This window comes from Abramis brama (assembly GCF_963993115.1).
Source record: "Abramis brama genome assembly, chromosome: 19".
Classification (NCBI taxonomy): domain Eukaryota; kingdom Metazoa; phylum Chordata; class Actinopteri; order Cypriniformes; family Leuciscidae; genus Abramis; species Abramis brama.
The window spans coordinates 33,762,061-33,787,001 of NC_139981.1; the positions used below are offsets into that span (position 1 = coordinate 33,762,061).

Consider the following 24,941-nt stretch of genomic DNA (forward strand, 5'->3'; position numbering starts at 1 on the left):
ACGCACTGGCGTGCACGAACTCGATGGGAGGGTATTCGTTGATAGTGGGGGAGGGGCATGAGAGTTGTAAACATTCAAAATTTCGGCTAAGCCCACTCAATCTTCCAGGGTTGCCGACGGCAGCTTTAAGTTTGCCAATGACCATTTGGATGATCCAGAGGAGTCATGGGAGAAAGTCATGTGGTCAGATGAGACCAAAATAGAACTTTTTGGTCATAATTCCACTAAACGTGTTTGGAGGAAGAAGAATGATGAGTACCATCCCAAGAACACCATCCCTACTGTGAAGCATGGGGGTGGTAGCACCATGCTTTGGGGGTGTTTTTCTGCACATGGGACAGGGCGACTGCACTGTATTAAGGAGAGGATGACCGGGGCCATGTATTGCGAGATTTTGGGGAACAACCTCCTTCCCTCAGTTAGAGCATTGAAGATGGGTCGAGGCTGAGTCTTCCAACATGACAATGACCCGAAGCACACAGCCAGGATAACCAAGGAGTGGCTCTGTAAGAAGCATATCAAGGTTCTGGCGTGGCCTAGCCAGTCTCCAGACCTAAACCCAATAGAGAATCTTTGGAGGGAGCTCAAACTCCGTGTTTCTCAGCGACAGCCCAGAAACCTGACTGATCTAGATAAGATAGAAGTGGGCCAAAATCCCTCCTGCAGTGTGTGCAAACCTGGTGAAAAACTACAGGAAACGTTTGACCTCTGTAGTTGCAAACAAAGGCTACTGTACCAAATATTAACATTAATTTTCTCAGGTGTTCAAATACTTATTTGCAGCTGTATCATACAAATAAATACTTAAAAAATCATACATTGTGATTTCTGGATTTTTTTTTTTAGATTATGTCTCTCACAGTGGACATGCACCTACGATGACAATTTCAGACCCCTCCATGATTTCTAAGTGGGAGAACTTGCAAAATAGCAGGGTGTTCAAATACTTATTTTCCTCACTGTATATTAAAATATGACAAGTATAAACATTTAAAAATGGGGGTGGGGAGTACCAACCAGTTCAAAGAATGTTTATAAATAAAGAAAAGAAAAAGAAAGCACACAAAACACCCAAAAAGACAAACAATTTGAATAATATCTACAGAACAATGTAGTTTCTTTACCATGGCATATCCAATGCCTGAGTGCTTTGTGGAATAAGAGGGGAAAGGAAATAAAAAAAAACTGTGAATAAAATAACAAATGATACTAAAAAAATAAACATGATGATTATCAATGTTGTAAATTAGTTTGTTAAACATTAAAAGGAACGTTTAGTAGAATGACACATTCCATGATTGACGTTAGTTTTACAAAGCATATTAGTAGCTGCATAAAATCAAACAAAATAAATGATATGCAGTGACACTTTAATTCGATGGTCCCCTTTCAACATTCTACTAACAATAAGTAACTTCGCAACTACATGTCAACTAACTCTTATAGGAATTATTTCTATGGTAATGTCACTTTGTGTTACGAGATCTTGACTGAATCATTGGTCTGTTTGGCTCCTTCGAAGCTCCTGTAGCTCTATTACCTGACGCAAATTCCGTGTTACTTTCACATCATGCCATTCATTGTCATTAAATTTCCCATTGACCAGCTCCACCAGAGCTTCAAATGCCCCGGAACCCAAATTTATGACGAGAGATACCGCCCCGTTTATCAGTGCCAGGTTGACATAGTCAGCGGATTTTCCTGTGTGCAGCAACAGTCCATTTCTCTGAAGAGTTTTGAACGACAGTGTGATTTCTTCGCTGCTGCCTTGGATCGGGTTCAGAGAAAGGTCGTAGCAGAAGTATTCTGAACCTTTGAATGTCGCCACATATTCTTCTTCTATTCCTGAAAACAAAGAAGAAAATGATGGGTTAAAAACCTGACAAGGATGTTGTGGCAAGGGGGTCGTGGTTATGCGAAGTCTACAGCGGGGGATCAAGTGCGGAGACGAGCGGAGATAACAAGGTCAAGTGAATGATGGCTAACACCTGTCTCAACACCTTGTACTGGAGCAGTTTGTCGCTCGGCTACCTTGAGGTACGACCGAGTGGGTCCAGTGCCACCACCCGGCGTCATTGGATCAGGCCATCCAGCTTGCTGAGGACCATCTGGTGGCGTGCCCCGGGGTCGGCGAGCTCTTTGTTAATCTCTTTCTCTACCCTCTCCTTCTCTCTCTCACCCAACCCCCGTAACCAGGTCGCGAAGCAATGTGGAGCCGCCACTTCATCTCCACCTTTTCCCACTCTCCGCCTAGTTTCTTTGCCATACTTCTGCAGCTGGGGCGGCGAGAAGGCCTGGGCCAATCTGCGGGGACCCTGTGGGTTGCCCCTGATCAGTACCAAATACCTTAGAGTATTAAGGAGGGTACATATCAGGCTTTGGTGGATTCAGGCTGTAACCAAACCTCCTTTCATCAAAGCCTGATGCAACAGAGGGCATTGGATATGAGCCGCAAGGTTAAGGTGAGGTGCGTACATGGGGAAGTGGTAGATTATCCTTAAGTAAATGTCAATATTCAATTTAGGGGAGAAAAGCATAGAGTTAAGGTGGCGGTTAATCCCCACCTTAGGCGTCCATTAATTTTGGGTACAGACTGGCCAGCATTTACACAATTATTGGGAATTTTGTGTGCAGGTGCCTCTTGGAGGACAGGGCTAGGTACGGGAGATGCTGTGGCTCAGGCTGGGGAAGCTGTTCCGGGACCATCACAGACAGACAGAGAGGAAATGAGAACAAGAGAGGAGCTAATGTTGAGTTTTAGGTTAGATGAGTTAGATGATTTTCCTCTCGAGCAGTCTTGTGATGAAATGCTCAAAAATGCATATGCCTGGGTCCGCTCCATCGACGGACAGCTAATTCAGCCTGATGAGCCACTCTCCTATGCCTATTTTCCTATTATAAAAGACAGGTTGTATCAGGTGGCCCAAGACACCCACTGGATTTAACAAAAGGATATTGGCAGATCCCATTATCACCATTATCCAAAGAAAAAACAGGCTTCACTACGCCGTTCAGATTCCACCAATTTATTACTCTTCCTTGTTCGAGGCTCCCGCTACTTTTCAGCGTCTCATGGACAAAAACTTCCAGCCAAATAGATTGTATGGCGCTTATGCTGGAACATCTATGTGCTGTCCAGAGATCACTGAGGGTGGCTGGCCTCACGGCGAATCTGCGGAAGTGTGCAAGTGGGTGTGTGGAGATACAGTATCTGGGCCTTTTTTGGGACATGGGCAGGCCCCAAATTGACAAGACTGCTGCGATTGCACCTGCCCTAGTCCCAAGACCAAAAAAGTAGGTGAGACCGTTCCTGGGGCCGACGGGGTATTATAGGAGGTTTATTCCTAACTATTTGGAGCTCACCAGCCTGCAGACTGATCTAACTAAAAAGGAAGCACCAGATCCAGTCCAGTGGACAGAGCTGCACCAACAGGCCCTAACCAAAGTAAAGGCTGCCCTGTGTAGCGGGCCGCTCTTACACTCTCCTAAATTTGATCTCTCTTTTTTGTTGCAGACAGACGCGCCGGACAGGGGGCTCGGTGCAGAGGAGCAGCCAGTGCTGTATCCCAGTAGAAAGCTCTCAAACAGAGAGACTAGATACAGCACCATTGAAAAAGAGTGTTTGGCCATTCGTTGGGCCGTCCTCACCCTCCGTTATTACCTCCTGGGATGGGAATTCACTCTCTGTTCGGACCACACAGCCCTCCAGTGGCTCCACTGCATGAAGGATACCAACGCACGGATCACCATTGGTATTCAGCTTTACAGTCCACAGGCTGGGGGCGCAGATGGCTGTAGCTGACTTCCTCTCTAGAAATGAGGGGGGAGGGGCTGCAGGCCGGATAGCTCCCCAGCATAAGTCGGGCAGTGGGGGTATCTGGCGAGGGGGGTTGTACACTTGCAACATTTATCAAGTTCATGGATAATTGTGCATGCGTTCGTTAATCAAGTTTAAGTTCAGTTTATTTCTAAAGCACATTTAAAAACATCCACAGGCTGACCAAAGTGCTCTAAAATAAAAGTATAAGTTCACACAATAAATAAGCAACATACAGTTAAAATCACCATAAGAACCAGACAAAACTACACATTAAAAGCCAGGGAAAAAAGATGAGTTTTAAAACAGGATTTGAAATCAGTTTTCTAATGTTCAGTTTTCATCACGGTTCTAAAGTGATTAGGACTAATTGAGATTTCCTCATAGTGGCATAGTGGCTTCAGTGACACAAGAGAGTGTACAGAGCATGGATGTCAGGATCTGGAAATGGAAAATCAAAAACTTGACAGTAAACATGACCAACCAAAGAGATTGGATACTGACTATGACATCATCTGCAATATATATCCTTATTACAGATAAGTGGTTCCAGTCTACAAATGCTGAAAAACTGAATATCAATTAAAAAATAATAATAGTAATAGGAAAACGAAGACAAACTCTGATAAACACTTATAAAAAGCTACAACAATGTAACAAGAAACCTCCATCTAATGAAATCATATTACAATACAAAGTTTCTTCAATATACACCAATCAGGCATAACATTATAACCACCTTCCTAATATTGTGTTGGGCCCCCTTTTGCTGCCAAAACAGCCCTGACCCATCCAGGCATGGACTCCACTAGACCCCTGAAGGTGTGCTGTGGTATCTGGCACCAAGTCCTGTAAGCTGCGAGGTGAGGCCTCCATGGATCGGACTTGTTTGTTCAGCACATTCAACAGATGCTCGATTGGATTGAGATCTGGGGAATATTGAGGCCAAGTCAACACCTCAAACTCATTGTTGTGCTCCTTAAACCATTTCTGAACCATTTTTTGCTTTGTGGCAGGGCGCATTATCCTGCTGAAAGAGGCCACAGCCACAAGGCAATACAGTTTAGATGAAAGCGTGTACATGGTCTGCAACAATGCTTAGGTAGGTGGTACATGTCAAAGTAACAAAGGTGCCATCCATCCACATGGACCCAAGGTTTCCCAGCAGAACATTGCCCAAAGCATCACACTGCCTCCGCCGGCTTGCCTTCTTCCCATAGTGCATCCTGGTACCATGTGTTCCCCAGGTAAGTGACGCACACATACCCGGCCATCCACGTGATGTAAAAGAAAACGTGATTCATCAGACCAGGCCACCTTCTTCCATTGCTACGTGGTCCAGTTCTGATGCTCACATGCCCACTGTTGGCGCTTTCGGTGGTGGACGGGGTCAGCATGGGCACCCTGACTTGTCTGCAGCTATGCAGCCCCATACGCAACAAACTGTGATGCAACATCTATCAGAACCAGATGTTTGCAGAACCAGCATTAACTTCTTGAGCAATTTGAGCTACAGTAGCTCGTCTGTTGTATCGGACCACACGGGCCAGCCTTCCCTCCCCACATGCATCAATGAGCCATGGCCGCCCATGACCCTGTCACCAGTTCACCTTTGTTCCTTCCTTGGAGCACTTTTGATAGATACTGAGTACTGACCACTACAGATCGGGAACACCCCACAAGAGCTGCAGTTTTGGAGATGCTCTGACCCAGTCGTCTAGCCATCACAATTTGGCCCTTGTCAAACTCGCTCAAATCCTTATGCTTGCCCATTTTCCCTGCTTCTAACACATCCACTTTGACAAAATGTTCCCCTGCTGCCTAATATATCCCACCCACTAACAGGTGCCATGATGAAAAGATAATCAGTGTTATTCATTTCACCTGTCAGTTGCCATAATTTTATGCCTGATCGGTGTATGTGACCCGTGCTGGCAAAAGGATTCAGAATGCGCACAGGATCATTTAGAGCTACAGGCAAAACAATTGAAAAATGTCATGTAGCCCTCTCACCAATAAATATGGCTCAAATGTAAGAATTATGTCTATTGGGAACTTCCTAATTAACAATAACCTGGTAAGAGGCACATTTCTAAATTTACTTAATTTCCATTAATCACAAAACCCAAATATTCAGATACCACCTAATAGTACTAGTCAGTTTAGTGTTTTGTAGTTAGAATTTGGAAGAAATTACAGACTGAAGTTACAAATACTGTGGTCCTATAATCCAAAATGTAAATATTAATCTCAATGCAAAGTGCACACATTCTGTAAAAATGACCATACACGTTTTCTTTCTCCACAGAAAAAAATTAAAAATAACAAGAATGTGAACTGAACAATAAACATAAATTTACTAAACTGGAACTCTTTTGATTCTTAAATCTTTTTATTTTTTTAAATAAATGAAATCACAATTCACATCAACACAAGTCCAGAAAAATCACATTTAAACCCCAATAAACCCAAATTAATGGATTCTACCCAGCTGAGATTTTTGTTTTTTTGTTGGCGCACTATGTTGGAGCTCTTTTTAATTTGAAACCACATTGAGTACTCACAGATCCAGGGAAAATGCGATTCCAGGAAATTGATTCTAATCCCAAACCAGGAAGCATAAAGAAGAGAACAGCAGCAACCTTGATCCGTCCAGCGACGATGATGAACTTGTCTAGATGAACTCCTCAGTCCATGAGCGAATCCCGATTTGCAGCATGCAACACACATCCGCTTTGATCTCTCTGTCCGATCACTCTGTCTTCAAAGTACATTTCTCAATCACTTTAGATCACTTTTCAGTTCAATCCACTTCTCAAAGTAAAGTTAAATCCCTTCTCGAACTCAAAGTTTACAGCAACAAGTGTCTCTGTCTCTTGCAATAGAATTCAACTTTACTACTCCTCACTGGACTCTCTACTGACCCCAGGCTGTTTACAATATCTAAATCACCCTGCCCCTTGAACTCAAGGGGTCACCATGAGAACACCACATTTGTTAAACAGATTTCCAATAAAACAAAATAAAAATACATTTTCTGTAATTTTCCCCTACATTTCAACAGTATCAAAACTTTGCATACATTAAATGAATATGAATCACTTTGAAAATGACTTACAATAAAATAAATAAAAATGTGAATCCACATTCCAATAGTCACACACAGTTGCTCACTTCAAGAGCTTCAATATAGAAATAAAATCCCATAAAGACCTTATATAAAAATAAAAACCTTAAACTTGAAAGGGCTCTACAGTCGATTTTGGGGTTTTCAGAAAAATGAGTTCATTAAGCTCTCGTCTAGTGATCCCAATGCTCCAATTAGCAATTAAACATTTAAAAGTATTTTTATTTGAGCATTTTCTGAGAGGAGTACCTTTCCTTTGTCCATGCAAAACGATCTTACTCGCGCTGAATGACAGATCTGAAGCATGCTCACAAAGACGCCTCAGACAGCAAGTGATCCCTATATATACATATACACAGAATTACAGTATTTCAAAATATCTGTCTTGGCGAGTATTCACGCAGACATTATCTGTTATGTCTTATGTGAACGTTTGGTTAACTGTTGGGGTTAATCTGATGTGTAACATTATTTTAGATCTGTCCGGATCAGTAGGTCTGAATGTATAGGCTGTCTGTTTCATTAATGTTAATCAAACAATTGTGGTATCATGGGAAAAAAGTTGAATATATAGATATTAGGACATATTTGGTTTTGACTTGGTGTGTGCCAAATTTGGCGTTGTTACCAGGGATTTTAAGGTATGGTTGTGGGTGAAATTGTTTTGGAACCTTCAGAAAACTTTAACTCGATTTGTCTCAAAATTGACTTTGCTGACTCTATCGACTTTAAACAGGTGCAGCTCAGTCATATCTTTGTCTGATTCCAACCAATAATACATCATTTTAAATTTTTTATAATAGAGAATGTGAAAATAGCAATAATACATTTTAGAAAATTTGCTCAATGCGACTCATTTGCCAGCACGGGTCACATATAATAAGAAATAAGAAGTATTAGGCCTCACCTCTCTCACAGGAGCGACCAAGATAGCCCGTCCCAGAGCAGTCACACACATAACGGTTCCATCCTTCCCTGCAGATTCCATTGTTTTGGCAGGGGTTACTGAGACACTGCTTGGGTGCCTCTTTACTGCAGGAGGGCTTTACGCCTGCTGCTTTCTGCACCTCAGCTAAGCGGCGGATATCTTTGCTCTGACCATTGATGAATAGGTCACGAATGCAGCCGACATAACCATAACTGAGCAGAGCGGTCCACACCTCAGTGGGAAACACCATATCAGCTTTATTTTCAGGCAGTCCTCCTAGATACAGGTTATCATCCAGGTCAAGAATCTCTCTGTCTCCTGGTGCTTGGTATGTTGTTTCCGTTGCAATTCCGTTGATAGAGATAGTACCTGCAATTCAACAAAGCCAGAGAAAAATTTGAGAGTCAAGTCAAGTCACCTTCATTTATATAGTGCTTTTTACAATACAGATTGTTTCAAAGCAGCTTTACAGTGATAACAGGAAAATAATGCAACAAAGTTTGTTTCGGCTGTACGGCAGATCTAGAAGAAAATAGTGTCATAGTCCAGTTTAAGTAAGCTTAGTGATGATTCATTTGGCTTGCTGTCTGCAGTGGAGGGGCTCAAGGAAGCAGCTTCAACTCGAACACTAATGCTTGGATGATGAGTATGGTAGCAAGATGCCTAAATTATGTTGGTGAAGTTGGGGAGGTGGAGGGACGCCAGAACAGCTGATGCCAGAGCAAGGTGAGCGGCTGCTTATCTGCTCCGGCAGTTAATTGACAGATTAGATGGGTTCACTCCTCCCGAAATTTCGTTATGAACTTCACTTAATTGAGTTCATTTATATATATAGCCGCTCTGGAGAAAACATTGATGTCATCATCTAGCTCAGTTCAGTTCTCATATAATGGTGTCAATGCAGGCAGATCAATAATATTGTTGAATATTATCTGGTAACATTTTCTGTAAATACATATTTATTCTTAGTATTCTTGCAAATTTTTAAATACTCATGACAAACAACACTGTCACTCATATCTCGCTCACAGTGTAAGGCCAGGGTTTCAAAAGAGTTTATGTAATTACCAGCTCTCAGGATGGAGTGGAAAACACAGCTGGAGGCCAAATCTAATTTTCAGCTTGACATCGCATGGCAAAATGGCCAGGAACACGTCAACAATAAGCAAACCAAAAACAAGCTTCCTTCAGATGTTGTGTTGTGGCACTGTGTTGCAGATCAGTGAATCAGGTGAGACAAAAGGGGAGTATTCTAAAGACGCTTTACTTTTTGATTGCTGCAGACAAAGCAGACAGTAAACAAAATGTTACTGTGGTGGGGTGATGCTGCAGAGTATACAAGGCCTGAAAGATCTTAATTTCACTGTGCAAATTTGTGTATTCAAACAGTAGAGAAAGTTTGTCTGTTTTTAATAACAGCTTATTCAAATTTTTACATTTTACTTCCATGTTTTTCTTTGTAAGCAGTATTTTTTCTTGTGATATTTGTGGTCTGCATTCTAAATAAAAAAAATTCAATGTTCAATGATGGAAATTCCTTTTGACAAATATAAAGTAAAATGCTAACTAACGACAAACCATGCTTCTAACCACAGGTGAAGAGCTGTTGTTCCAACCACACAAGCTTGTGATGCTGTTTGTGAATGGTTGTTGGAACGGTAGTTTCAAGAAACACCAAATTACTCAACTACCATCGTAACAATGGAACATGTGACCACAGTTGGCTAACAATGGGAAACACACTCCTGTTAAGCAGTCATCTGATCTCATACACAAGCTCTAGTAAAATCTTACCTGATTTTCCATCCTTCCGGAAATCCACATGATACCACTCCCCATCATTCACTTTTTTGTTAACAGCCAGTGTCTTGGTTGTGCCTGATCCCATATCCAGAAGCAGGTACAAAAGACCATCCAGTATCTCAATGGCAAAGAAGTCCACCTTCAGTGTGAGAGGGCTCTTGGTTTCTTTGGTCTGTTGCTTAGGTTTCCCATGGTTAAAGAGCAGAAGTCCATTGGGCTCAGTGGTGCGAAAGTCAAAGGAAATAGAACCGGTCTTCTTAGTGTTCCATTTAAGAAGTGTGATGAAGGATTCCGGTGTCTCAAACGTGATGGGATCTAATGCGACAACATTCTCACACTTGAAGGAAACAACTCCATGGATCTTCATTTTGGGGTCGCCTTTAAAAGCCAGTCTGGACAGCTCCAGTCGAACGTCATTGTTTTTATATACAACCTACAGATATATAACAATGTCAGTTGAAGAGAAATAATCTGAGAAATCTCTGATCTAATCTGTGTTTGCAGAACCCTTACATGAATGGGTGGAAGATTGATTGATTGACAGCACACAGTTGGCCCTATCATTTTTTGCTAGTTTCAGCCCAACGCAGTTATCATTTTCATGTCCTGCACCTTGTTGTTTAAATAGCAAATGCATTTGCGCCCATCTTTGTGCCCATGGGCTGCTGATCTGAAAAGGAGGTGTGTACAGGCGCATTGTTGGTGCCTTGCTATTTTGAGGCAACTGAAATAGACACTGACCAACAAAAACCTGTGTCAATGGTGCAGTATTTATTTTATATTTTTGTTATTTAAAGGGCGCATTAGTAATATGCACCTATAGGCGGGTGCACAACGCACATACACTATGCTTATTACACACACAGGGTGCAGCAGCACACAAACATGCCAAATATTAAAAAATATTGTCTTTTCACTTAGATTATGTTGCCGTTAGTCGACTAAAAGAGTCTTGATCGACTAAGATTTTATTAGTTGGTTAGTCGCAGAAAAAAAACTACACAGGAAGTGGCGAAATAAGGAAATCCAATAATTCGCCTATCATTCATCGACCACAAATATGAATTATAACTTTAGACGTAAGTAATAGCAACTTCTAAGTCTGCTCTCTCTAATGTTAACCTAGATGAAAAAAAATTAGTTGAGGGCAGCCCTACTGTAACGGTCATCAGCTGGAGTGCCCTTGAGAGCCACCTGAGGGCACTCCACATCAGACTATCATTATTCACTCACAACTACATTTCCCATAATTCACTGCTCGGACTCATCATCCCTGATTATCACATTCACCTGCGTCTCATTATATTGTTTAGTTCGCCCATATAAGCCTGGTTCACCTCATCATTCCCTGCGAAGTCTTGTATGTTATTCCACTGCATTTCTGAGCGTTTCCTTTGTTGTCATTGTTCCTGGTTCTTGATCTCCGCCCGTGTCCTGGTTTTCCCGTTCCTGCCTCACCCTCTGGATTTGTCTGTTTGTTTGGATTGCCTGCCTGTGTATGACCTTTGCCTGGATTCTGATTACAATTTTGATTTACTTTAATAAACTGCATTTGGATCTTCAACCTTCATGTCTCGGAGCAGTTCATAACAGAAGACTTCGCCAACATGGATCCAGCAGTGAGCCTTATGCGTCTCCGACAAGGAGACCGCAGTCTAGAGGACTATGTACTGGACTTTATCAACCTGTCTCAGTTGACAAACATAGATGAGTTATGCCTCATGTTTTTTTTTAGGGGGGGGGGGGGAGGGGTGAGCCACTCAGTTCAGTCATGCCATTGCACGACCCTAATTGGTCCCTCGGTTTATACATCAAACTTGCATTGCAACTGAGTGGCTCTGCTGTTAATGTGGATGTCGTGGAGGAGGAACACAAAAGCCACGCTTCTAGTCTAGTCCCGTCACGACCGCTGTTCCAGAGCCTGAGCTTCTTCACGTCAGTCCTGCCGAGCCTGAGCTTCTTCACGTCTGCCGATCCAGAGACTGTTCACGTCACGTCTGTGATCCAGAGACTGTTCACGTCACATCTGCCGATCCAGAGACTGTTCACGTCACGTCTGCCGATCCAGAGACTGTTCACGTCACATCTGCCGATCCAGAGACTGTTCACGTCACGTCTGCCGATCCAGAGACTGTTCACATCACGTCTGCCGAACCGAGTGGGTTCCTTAATAGGACCATGGAGGCCACGCCGCCATGGTTCCCTGAACTGCCTGGTCCACCCTCCTGCTTAGCCTGCTCTGCCCTGGCCTTCCGTCCTGCCGCAGTCTCCTGGCCCTCCATCCCGCCCCCGGGACTATTGTTTCCTTGGGAGTGTCTGGAAGCCACTCTTAAGGGGAGGGTGGGTTATGTCATGATTCATGTCTGTGTTCCCCTGTCTTGTACCATGTTAGCAGTTCCCCATTATGTTGATTAGTCTCCCCAGGTGTTTCTTATTAGCCACGCCCCTTGTTAGCTTGTTTGCCTTTATATTTAAACCTCTGTGCTTCAGTTGTTGTTTGTCGGTCATAGTAGCTGTTGCTGTTTGCTGTTAACTTTTCCTTGTTCCTGTCCTGAGTTCCATGTTCTGTTGTTTGCCCTGGATTACCTGTTTGTTTCATTAAAGTAGTGCTTGCATGTGAATTCTCTCTCCACTTCATTCCTGCCTCATTGTTACACCTACTATTTAGTATATCTGCTTTACACGTGAGTTGAGGTTTGTGAACCAAAGTGCAGTCTTTTATAAGAAAAACAAAAATTCAGAAAAGACAAAAAGTAAAAGACTAAAACTAGACTTGACTGTAAAGTGGGTTGATATTTGCTGTGGGAGAGGTTAAAGAGAACCTCAGTGTTCCTCCTACAGTGAATTCCAACCCTATCCATAATGAGCACTGTAGTTAACAAGGTCAATTGCTTAAACATGTAATGGTTAATTAAAAGCTCTTTGAACCTGTTTTATTCTGCAAACACAATTTAGGACATAACAGAAACAGAAGCTTCTATAAAGCTTCATCTGCACTGATATATTGTAGTAGGTATTTTACCTCCCTCAGACAACCCATAAAGTTGTTGCTAACAGGTGATCCAGGCAAGTCGGCTGTACCAGGACTTCCTCCAACATAGAAAAAGTCATCAGAGCCAAGCATAGCATAGTCCTCTTGAGTATATTCTTTGGTGGTCGATATTCCATCCACAGATATTGTTACCTAAAGAACAAACCACAGGAAAATTAAATACAGCTACCACTTTGCTACTGTCTGGATTTTGGTTTCTTCAGTCACTAAGATGCACTGAACACTGCATAATGACACAATGGAGAACACGCTAGTGGCCACATGATCGTAAGCCCTATAGAAACACACCAATTCATTGGCTGATGGTCCTGAAGTGCCACCCATAAGGAGCTGCATAACCTGTCACCATCACCTCTGATTTTCTCATCTTCAGTGCACTATAGTTTCAGCCCCTTTTGTCTAGCCACTCGCCTTTAAGTTGATTATTCCCTTTTTGAGTGGCAAGGTGGCATTTCTGAAGTGTCTGCCTTAATGAACGGGCATCATTGTCCTGTTTGGGGGTTTGTCATGTTGGAAGGATATGGATTTCCACATTTCAAGATCTTGAGCAATCATGAGCTTCGGACAATGCTTTCACTGTGGGAGCCTATCAGGCCACATTCTAGTCACCTAGCTATTAGGTGCAGAAGTGGAAGAGTAAAGGTGGACGTACACTGTGCGAGTTCTGACACTCGGGAGTTTGTGAGCCATTGCACACGTTACGAGTCAGTTATCCTGATAATCATGTCAAAGCAGCTGGTACATCTGAACTGCACGGCGAGCCGGTGGAAATCACGTGAGCTTTCGCGCTACACACAGAGACTGGAGCTTTCAATGTTGCTGCTATAGCTTCGGATAGAAAAGAATAAAAAGATGAGTGCGCACTGTGCAAATGATTTGGTGAAACGCAGAAAACAACACAGCTATCCTTCCAACAAAACAACTAGAGAGTGTGAATATATTTGTGTGTAAGTGTGTGTGTGTGTGTGTGTGTCAGTGTATGCGCACACTGTAGGGTTGCAGCAACTACTGGGCTATAATAATGATCATAGATCTAGATGCGACGTGGTTGTGTATGATTTGGCAATAGAGAACAGCCTATTCACTGGCCAAAATGGGGTCGACTCCACAAACTTTTTAAACATGTTTGAAAATTATCTGGAGGTCGGGAGATGCTCGTAACGTACTCGGCTAGACTTGAGTATTTACATTTACGGCTTGCATGGCATGAAAGTATATAATTTCCACTGCATCATTATGGTTTGTGAACCTTGCAGAAAATATAAGACAATGGACCAAGTATGCACTTAAAAGGGTGCTGTTATGTAACCAGGGATGTGATTGTGCGAGTGAAAAAAAGCAAGAATTCTTTTTAAAGACCCACCGTGAAGCATTTTTTGTTTTTTAAAACACCTGAATCGGCCATTTACTGCATGAACTACCAGGAACTGTGACGAGTGACACATGGAAATATATTTAACAGCTATAATTTATTTCTAGTAATACAAAACAGGATGTCTTAACTTTAGGGAAAATGTAAGGGGGATAAGTGCTATTCTATAGCTCTGTAAATAAAAAAACTGTGCTTCAAGTACTAATCAATCTCATTCAGTAAATAAAATTCCACTCGGAATAGGCTACATAAAAAAAAATAATAAAAAAAGTGTTTAGGGAAACTGCACATCATATTCTGGCTACACAGATAAAACAACCTAAGAACCATTTATGAATTATATTAATGCTTTTTACGTATTAGAAAATGAAGACTACACATAATCTTATCAGCAGGATGATTAAATTATATTAACTGGAATAAACTGTATACAGAAAGGGAGCAGAGAACGTGACAGATCGAGCCCAATCTTCACGAGTTCATGCTTTGCGTGCTCTTTATACGCATAAATGACCTTTTTATGTGCATCCAATAAGCACTTTTTAGCATACAGGTATGACACGCAATTTGTGCGTGCATATGATATGAAATATACACACCCAGACAATTCTACACAGCGGGTAAATTTTGCAAACCAGATGCACGTAAAAGATTACTTTTGCGCATAAAGAGCACGCCAAATAAAAGCGCTCGTGCAGTGCCAGGAGCGATGGTGAGGCTGTCCATAACTTGAGTCTAGCGTGAGTTTAAACACTCAAAAAACTCCCGCTAAAATCATGGAACCACAGTGATTCTATAAGGCTTCTGAACTTGTGACCACTGACATGTTCTCTATTGCACTGCGTTTCGTTCCCACTCTGGAAACCATCCAGGAACATTTTTCAGGAACATTTTTTTTTACATCCAGGAACATTTTTCCTTTAGACTAAAACCCTTTTTTTCCCCTTTAATTTATTGCATGCTTATATATGCACAAGGTATATGTGTGAAGACTTAATTTACTTGAAAACAATTATGTGTTGATGTATTAAACAAACAATAGCATTAATATTGCCCCATAGCAACTTAAAATTAATTGACAGACACAAAAAGGGTTTTAGTAACTTAGATAGTCTTGTTAGGATATTTAATTGTAAGTAAATTAAAAGAAAACCATGCAACAGGGTTAACACTGAAAATGCACTCTATTTTTTAGCAGTGCCTTTTTTGTGCATTCACATTAATTATAGTCAGATATTGTGTGGATTTTATGTGTATACAGAGCATATATTAAAATATGACAACAAAACGTTTAAACCATGTGGCACATGGAGGGGTTAGAGTATAAAAAAATAGTAAGCCAAAGACAAATAGATTATGGGTGACTTTATCAGCACAGCATGATATGATTTCAATGCAGACCATGCAGAATGGGAGGGAATAGAGCTGACTGTGGCAGTCAGGACATGTTTAAAACTACTGCTGTGTAAAGGGTGATCCTTCTAATGGTGGTAACTTGAAATGAACTAGACAAGGAAATAGGAGAAAAGACTAAATGAAGAAGATTGAATAGAAAAATTGAAAATGGAAAAAAGTACCAACCAGTTAAAAGGATGTTTACAAATAAAGAAAACACACAGCACACCCAAAACAAACAAACAATTTAAATAATATCTACATGACAATGTAGTTTCTTTACCATAGCATATCCAATGCCTGAGTGCTTTGTGGAATAAGAGGGGAAAGGAAATAAAAAACTGTGAATAAAATAACAAATGATACTCAAAAATTTGTTTGTTAAACATTAAAGAAACGTTTAGTAGAATGACATACTCCATGATCGACGTTAGTTTTACAAAGCATATTAGTAGCTGGATAAAATCAAACAAAATAAATGATATGCAGTGACACTTTAATTCGATGGTCCCCTTTCAACATTCTACTAACAATAAGTAACTTCGCAACTACATGTCAACTAACTCTTATAGGAATTATTTCTATGGTAATGTCACTTTGTGTTACAAGATCTTGACTGAATCATTGGTCTGTTTGGCTCCTTCTAAGCTCCTGTAGCTCTATTACCTGACGCAAATTCCGTGTTACTTTCACATCATGCCATTCATTGTCATTAAATTTCCCATTGACCAGCTCTACCAGAGCTTCAAACGTCCCGGAACCCAAATTTATGACAAGAGACACCGCCCCGTTTATCAGCGCCAGGTTGACATAGTCAGCGGATTTTCCTGTTTGAAGTAACAGTCCATTTATCTGAAGTGTTTTGAACGACAGTGTGATTTCTTCGCTGCTGCCATGGATCGGGTTCAGAGAAAGGTCGTAGCAGAAGTATTCTGAACCTCTGAATGTCGCCACAAATTCTTCTTCTATTCCTGAAAACAAAGATGAAAATGATGGGTTAAAAACCAGACAAGTGTGGAGACGAGCGGTGATATGGAGGTCAAGTGAATGATGGCTAACACCTTTCTTAACACCTGTCTCTATTCCTAGTGATTAGCAGAAACCAAACGCAAACCAAGCACCTGGGATGGGAGAGCGAGACCTGAGCTACATTGTTAGACTTTTAATTTTTTTTATGTACAAGGCAGAGTGCCTGACTGAGTTTATTTTCTGCTTGATTTTGAGTTGATAAAAGACTTGGATAACTTGCCACCCTGACTTCTTCATCATTGCTATCTTTGAACCTTTTACACTGGTTCCGAAACCAGGGACAAAGTAGTCAGCCCCCATCCCGCTGATGAAAATGGGTCCGCCAGACAACCCAGAGGCATTTGTGTACCAGCGGAGGTGTGTGGCTGGGTGCCCCTGATCCCGCTGCTGTCCGGGAAAGCACAGGTTTATGGCTTATGATGATCTGAAGCGGGCCATTCTTCAACGCATCGGCCACTCACCTGGCTAGGTGACAGAGGCCGACCATTCCTGATGGCCAAACAACTCCGGGACGCTTACCGAAAGTGGCTGATGGCCCAGACTCGGGTGGTACTGGAGCTCGGCTACCTTGAGGAACGCCCTGCCCGGTGTCGCTGGATCAGGCCATCCAGCTGGCTGAGGATCATCTGGTGGTGTGCCCCAAGGTCGGCAAGCCCCTTTTTAATCTCTCTCTATCCTCTTCTTCTCTCTCTTGCCCCACCTTTGTTACCAGTTTGATCTAGGACACGGGGCGTGGCGTCGGAGCCGATGCTTAATTTCCACCTTTTCCTACTCTCCGCCAGTCTCTTTGCCATTCTTCTTCTGCTAGGGTGGCGGAAAGGCCTGGGCCAGTCTGTGGGGACCCGTGTCATTTCCAGGATAAGTGTCTAGTGATAGAAGTGGAAACATTGATCCGGGTCCCCGACTCCCTGTGGACTGCCCCCGATCTGTAACCAAACCACCTTTCATCAAAGCCTGATGCAACATAGGGCATTGGATATGAGCCGCAAGGTTAAGGTGAGGTGTGTACACAGGGATGTGGTGGATTATCCTTTAGTAACTGTCAATATTTAATTAAGGGGAGAAAAGCATAGAGTTAAGGTGGCGGTTAATCCCCACCTTAGGCGTCCACTAATTTTGGGTACAGATTGGCCAGCATTTACACAATTATTGGGAATTTTGTGTGCAGATGCCTCTTGGAGGACAGGGCTAGGTACGGGAGATGCCGTAGTTCAGGCTGGGGAAGCTGTTCCGGTACCGCCACAGACCGACTCAGAGTATATGAGAACAAGGGCAGAGCTAATGCCGATGATGAGTTAGATGACTTTCCTCTTGAGCAGTCTTGTGATGAAACACTCATAAACGCATATGACCGGGATCAGCCGCTCTCCTATCCCCATTTTCCTATTATAAAAGACAGGTTGTATGTGGTGGCCCAAGACACCCAGACAAAGGAAGATACAACCCAGTCATTAGTGCCAAAAAGTCGTTGGAAATACCTTTCCAGGCGGCTCATTGTAGTCCCATGGCAGGCCACTTTGGGGAAGCAAAGACACGTCTCATGGTCAGATTTTTTTGGCTGGGTATTGAAAAAAACGTCAGCCGGTTGTGTGCGGCATGTCGTGACTGCCTTCACACAGCCGTAGTGAAATTCAGTATGTCATGGACCTCCAAGCTTAATTCCATACATTGGGGCAGCTCTCTATGGAGAATTTGCCTCAGGCACAGGACAGACAAAGTAGGCTGCACAATAGGGGTATGCGAAAACGTAAATTTTGTGCGTGGGCACTTTCGTAAAAAGTGCTAGTATTACTACCAATGTCTAGTTCTAAATTACTCGCAAAGTGCCAAGGACATTTTGCGGTTACAACGGCGAGTTGGGGATCTCGATTATGAGGTAAGACGAATGGACAGGGGCAATTCATGTCAAATTTATCATCTCAATCTTTTAAAATGCTGGAATGAGGTGACATCGGTTGAGTTAGCAGCGGCCGTTTTGGCAGAGGAAGATCTCGGACCAGAAGCAGCTGTCAAAATTAAACTACTCGCTCTGGTCCCGGGGGGAGACACCTCTCGCCGCTGCAGCTCACTGATTTAGCCAAGTTGCAAGCAGATTTTGCAGATGTGTTTTCACACCTGCCCAGTCGCACGGACCTCATACAGCACCATGTTGAAACAATCCTCGGGGAAATAGCGCACAGCCTTCCCTATCATTTACCTGAACACAAGAAAAAAGTAGTACAGGATGATTTAAAGGCCATGCTAGAGTTGGGCGTAATAGAAGAATCGCATAGTGACAGGGCGAGCCAGATAGTTTTGGTACCCAAAACGGATGTGTCTGTCCGTTTTTGTGTTGATTATAGACGAGTGAATGCTGTATCGAAATTTGAAGCTTATCAAATGCCCTAGGTTGATGAGCTGCTTGATCAGTTAGGTTCGGCTTGCTTTTTTCAACACTGGATTTAACAAAAGGATATTGGCAGATACCCATATCACCATTATCCAAAGACAAACAGGCTTCACTATGCCATTCGGATTACACCAATTTATTACTATTCCGTTCGGGTTGTTCGGGGCTCCCGCTACTTTTCAGCGTCTTATGGACAAAATCCTCCAGCCACATAGTGTGTATGCCGCGTATCCTGAAACATCTATGTGCTGTCCTGAGTTCGCTGAGGGTGGCTGGCCTGAAGGCGAACCGGCGGAAGTGTGCAATTGGGCGTGTGGAGATAATGAATCTGGGGTTTTCACTTGGCACATGGGCAGCTGCGTCCCCAAAATGACAAGACTGCTGCGATTGCAGCCTGCCTTAGTCCCAAGACCAAACAGTTACTGGGGCCGACGGGGTATTATAGGAGGTTTATTACTAACTATTCTGAGCTCGTCAGCCTGCTGACTGATCTCACTAAAAAGGAAGCACCAGATCTAGTCTAGTGGACGGAGCTATGCCAACAGGCCTTAACCAAAGTAAAGGCTGCCTTGTGCGGCAGGCCGGTCTTACACTCTCCTAACTTTGATTTCCCCTTTTTGTTACAGATAGACGTGTTGGACAGGGGGCTGGGTGCAGTCCTGTCCCAGGTGGTCGGAGGAGAGGAGCAGCCAGTGCTGTATCTAAGTCAAAAGCTCTCAAACAGAGAGACTAGATACCATTTAAATGAGGTGTTTGGCCATTCGTTGGGCCGTCCTCACCCTCCGTTATTACCTCCTGGGACGGGAATTCACTCTCTGTTCGGACCACACAGCCCTCCAGTGGCTCCACTGCATGAAAGATGCCAACGGGCAGATCAGCTGTTGGTATTTAGCTTTACAGTCCACAGGCTGGGGGCGCAGATGGCTGTAGCCAACTTTCTCTCTAGAAATGAGGAACAGTGGGGCAGTGGGGGTATGTGGCGAGGGGGGTGTAATTATGCTAAGTCTGCAGTGGGTGAATGAGTGCGGAGACGAGCGGGGATGAGGTCAAGTGAATGATGGCTAACACCCGTCTTAAACCCTGTCTCTATTCCTAGTGATTGGTGGAGAGACAGATTTAAGCAGCCCACACACACGGGATGGGAGAGAGAAAGAGACCTGTGCTACACTGTTGGACTGTTCATTTTTTGATGTACAAGAGTAGGCAGAGTCCCTGACTGAGTTTATTTTCTGTGTTTATTTTGTGTTCATAAAAAACTTGGATAACTCGCCACCCCAACTTCTTCGTCATTGCTATCTTTGAACCTTTTACAGATGGATTCATTCATAGGATCTCTGAGCTGTTTTTTTTCTTTTCTTTTTTTCTTTTTTCAACAAATAAAAGGAATAACATTCATAAATGACAAAGCCTGTTATTGTACAACCCTGTTTCAAACTAAATCAATCCTACAACTTCAAGATTTGATAATGCTGTTTTAAACTTTGGAACTTTGCAACACAACATTCTTTAAAAATATATATATTTTTGGTGCTTTTGCCTTTATTCTGATAAGATAGTACAGAGTAGACAGGAAGCTAAGTGGGAGAGAGAGGGGGACGAGATTGGGAAAGGTCCGCGAGCCAAGACTCAAACTCGGGTCTTCTTGAACTCGGAACTTCGAGTGACCCAAAGCACAATCACGCTACCTGTTGGAGCGCTGCCCATGTAGTAGAGGTCCTGGGTAAGATTTGTATGCACTTCATTTAGTGGAGAATATCTCAACTATTATAGACTAATATGACCCCATTGAACAACGTGGGATGTGTGCCAAAATCTCTACCCGGGACAAAAGTCCTGAAAATGACCACAACCTGTGACACTATTATCACTGAATGGGACTTTTTCTTCCCTTTATAGATATCCTCATACATTTCTACTAGTTTAGTCTTCATATTAAGAGAAATACTTTTTGTATTACACTTTGTCTTAAAAATAAAATAAAATATGCAAATTAGGCAATATCTCATTACATATGCGTACATATTACTCTTGAAGCTACAGATTTTCTGAGTTGATCACAATGTTCACAATGACCATGTAGTGTAAGTGTAAGAATTCTGGTTTGATATTTTTAATTGTGTTTCTGTAGATGTTCAGCGTGGATGTGGTGTGTGTGGGGGGGATGTCCCGTTTTGTGCTGTATTGAATGGAAAATTATAAATACAATTGTACACAAACAAGAGACTTTTTTAAAAGAAAGAAAACAAGCATTTGATTAATATACAGATAGGGATGTCCTGATACCACTTTTTGCAGAACGAGTCCGATACCGATACTTTCATTTTTGGTACTCGCCAATACCGATACCGTAACCGATACCTGAATTTTCACTGCATTTGTAATTTTTAAATGTATTAGTAGATAAACCAAAATAATATAAATCATATTAGTTGGCTTAATTTGTCCATCAAATATATATTTCTTTCAGTTATTTTCATGCTTAATTAAGCCTGCTAAAATGCATTGTATGAGCTTCTGTTACTGTCACTGTTCATTCTATTGCTCTATCTTTCATTTAATAGCACAGCACATATTTAGAGCAGCTCCAGCAGGGCTCAGTGCTGAGGATCGGGTCAGCGGTTCAGATGTTTGTCAAAACCAGTGAAATATCAATTATTTGATCCAATTTTGATACTACAACAAAAACTACCAGCCTAATTAATGTGAATTTAAAACAAGTAAGCAGTCAGTAACAAAATAAGAACAAACAATCGAATTACAAATAGGACAAATAAAAACAATAGAACAAAGAAAGACTACAAATGAAATAAACAGTGTTTTTTGAGTTTTTCAGGTGGATCGAACAGGTACAGAAATTTGAATAAAGTAATCAAATGTGAAAAAAGCATATTCATTACTGTATAAATTATATATAGATGGATATTTTTGTAAAGTTGAAAAGGGTAGCCTATTCAGTCAAGAGCAGTGAGTATTTCTTTGTCCTTTGTTTGATTAACATTAAAACACAGAAGCAGGTTTATCAAACTGCTGCCCCTTTAAGACCGAACGCACGGACCGCATTTGAACATGGCTACGTTCATTTGAGATATAACCGACTTTGTTTACTATAGGATACTCGCCAAGACGGGCGTTTTTACATAATTTTGTGTGAATTCGTCCGTACAAGCGCAAGACGTGAAAGACAATAATTCAGTATTCGCGCGCTGAGACGCTGGTTTGTGAGGCGCGCGCTTTGGATGTTTGCGTTCATGGAACTTCTTGACCTGCACACGTCCTGAAATATTGTAGGGAACCACTCGTTATACTTAAATCAGGTAACAGTTCATGTTTTACTTTACTTACATATACGATTTAGTTTTCATCCAAATAACATGTGCTGAGTGAACGATCAGCAATCAAGAGCATTCAACATAAGTGCTCGCGCTCTCTCTCTCTCTCTCTCGAAGCTACACGCCTCGTTTTATTTTCTTTGCCATTGACATCCGACTGAACAAACTTTCCACTGTTGTCTGTTTAAATAGGGTGACCATACGTCCTGTTTTACCCGGACATATCTGGCCAGGATTTCGAGATCGCCCAAAATGCTCGGGATTCGTCTTTTGCTTTCTACAGTCACCATTCATTATGTTTACATTATTACGTTATTTGACACTGACACGTACGTGCCAGCTTTGCAGGTCATGCATTCTGATTCACACGGATCCCGATCGAGACGAAAACACAGGAATTTTCTTAGCAATGCTTACACGCACATCAACCGATCACTTGTTTAGCGTTCATGTAAACACTACATTCAGATTAACCAATCGGAATTAATTCAGTACTACTGAATCAAAAGGTGTACATGTAAACAAAATGAATGGCGACGAGAAAGCAAAAGCCGAAGCGCGGATATTTTGGGCGATCTCGAAATCCCGGCCGGACATGACCTGGAATATGGTCACCCTAGTTTAAAGGGATGTGCTCGACCAGCTCGCGCGTCTGTGCCTCAGTTCACCTCGACAAAGCACTCGCGGCGGCCAGTTTCGTTTCACAAAATGTACGTGGTATCGGCAAATTTTTATGAGTACGAGTATATGAGGACAGTATCAGACCGACCCCCGATGCCAGTATCGGTATCGGGCCATCCCTATATACAGACATTTCATATCCAACCTTGCTATTATCATTGGAATGTTAACTTAAAGTGAGAAATACAAAACAACAGAATAAAACAATAAATATGCCTACATATAAACCCTTGAAGCTACAGATTTTCTGAGGTGATCACAGTCTTCACAATGACCATGATTATAAGGTCATAGAAGAGTAAGCATTCTGATTTGATATAAAGAAAATGGCTAAAAAACAGTCAACCTATTAAGCAACATACAGGAATTGCCAGTTACAGTTCACAGTTGAGGAGCTACTCCAGCATGAGATCACCAACTCTGCATTCTTCTTGGTTGACAAAGACGGTTACTTGAGGAAGGGGGCCAAATCACAACTTGGGACTAAGCTGCTGAAGTTGTGTCCACAAATAGATAAAAAAGGTCCAGATACCCACCCGCAAACACACGCCATCATTATCGACTTCATGGCATTGGTGAGAAAGGTCTCCTTAAAGAAACTTGATCCACCCATCAAGACATTTCACGACTTAGCTATTGCTTTGACATTTATGGTCACCAAAGCTGGAGGCAACTGTGATGAGATCCATATCGTTTTCAACACTTACAGAGAGGACGGCATCAAACATGGAGAGAGGGAGAGAAGAGGAAAATAAAAAAACATGGTTGTCCTTGATGTGATATCACCAAACCAATATGTTCCAGTGGTATTAGAGAACTTTTGGTCATCTTCCATTAGCAAAACTGCTTTTCAGGCATTATATGTTGAGTGGCTGACCACCAGTTACAAAGGCACCAAACCACTATACCTTGGTATATCACCACAGGCCTGGATTGTGTCAGCTGCGAGTGCTACTCCATTCCCTCGGCTCAACTGCACACACGAGGAAGCTGATGACCGGATGCAGGACATTTTAAGTCACCGTACAGGATCTACATCACTGACACTGTCATCAGGTGACACAGATGTCTTTGTGTGCCTATTATACCACATAACAGTCAATTGGAGAAATCTTGGCCTCCAAGAGCTCTGGCTCATCCGCAACTCAGGAGTGAAAAGATCAATATTACCACTTCATGATATCTGCATAGCGCTGGGAGACGAGCTCACACTGTGTCTCCCAGCACTACATGCGCTGACTAGGTGCGATACAACCAGCAAAATATCAACCAAACTTGCAGCTCTGAACACTGTCCGCAAACCAGACAACTCTTCTCTGATTCTCAATTTCAACTGTCCACAGCTAACAGAGAGTGCAGTACAAATGGTGGAAACATTCTTGGTCAAATGTCTCAAACCATCAACGGACATGGAGACATTTGACGACCTGCGCATTGCTGCGTTCGATAGTAATGCCCTTAAGATGGACTTTGAGAGGACCACTTGCACCTCAACTAATGCAAGAAAACATATACAAAGAGCCTATTATCAACAGCAGCTTCGGGTCCAAGCACCATTTACAGATGCCACCTCGATCTTAAATGCAGATGCTTATGGTTTTGTAAGAAAGAGCAGTTTATTAGTCCCTGAGATTGTAATCTTAAAACCTGAAGGTTTGCCAGATCCTTGCTCGTGTGGCAAGTGTGCACACAAGAATGGGTGTCCCTGTCGGGTAGCTGGTATATGAAGACTAAACTGGTAGAAATGTATGAGTATATCTATAAAGGGAAGAAAAAGTCCCATTCACCTGTAGTGTGATAATAGTGTCACAGGTTGTGGTCATTTTCAGGACTTTCATCCCGGGTAGAGATTTTGGCACACATCCCACGTTGTTCAATGGGGTCATATTAGTGTATAATAGTCCAAATTAAGTGCATACAAATCTTACCCAGGACCTAGACTAATGAGGCTATTGGCTCTGACACCAAGCAACATAAAAAAATTTGCTTTCCCTACATTTCATAACACTTTTTCCAGTG

At 42.3% G+C, this 24,941-nt stretch overlaps 1 protein-coding gene across 5 annotated transcripts in view; it reads right to left on the minus strand.

Moving 5' to 3' along the window:
* LOC311069980 (neurexin-1a-like) overlaps positions 1-24,941 on the minus strand; it is a 121,031-nt gene that overhangs the window by 72,176 nt on the left and 23,914 nt on the right. For 4 of the 5 annotated variants that reach the window (XM_084093613.1, XM_084093612.1, XM_084093611.1 and 1 more), the window contains exons 3-9: positions 16,161-16,465; positions 15,778-15,801; positions 12,698-12,859; positions 9,667-10,108; positions 7,852-8,241; positions 1,541-1,845; positions 1,125-1,148 (exon numbers count right to left, since the gene is read on the minus strand). In XM_084093613.1, coding sequence (XP_083949739.1) covers positions 1,125-1,148; positions 1,541-1,845; positions 7,852-8,241; positions 9,667-10,108; positions 12,698-12,859; positions 15,778-15,801; positions 16,161-16,465 — 1,652 coding nt within the window. Of the gene's footprint in view, positions 1-1,124; positions 1,149-1,540; positions 1,846-7,851; positions 8,242-9,666; positions 10,109-12,697; positions 12,860-15,777; positions 15,836-16,160; positions 16,466-24,941 lie in introns of those variants that run through there. The other variant, XM_084093614.1, reaches the window with a different exon arrangement.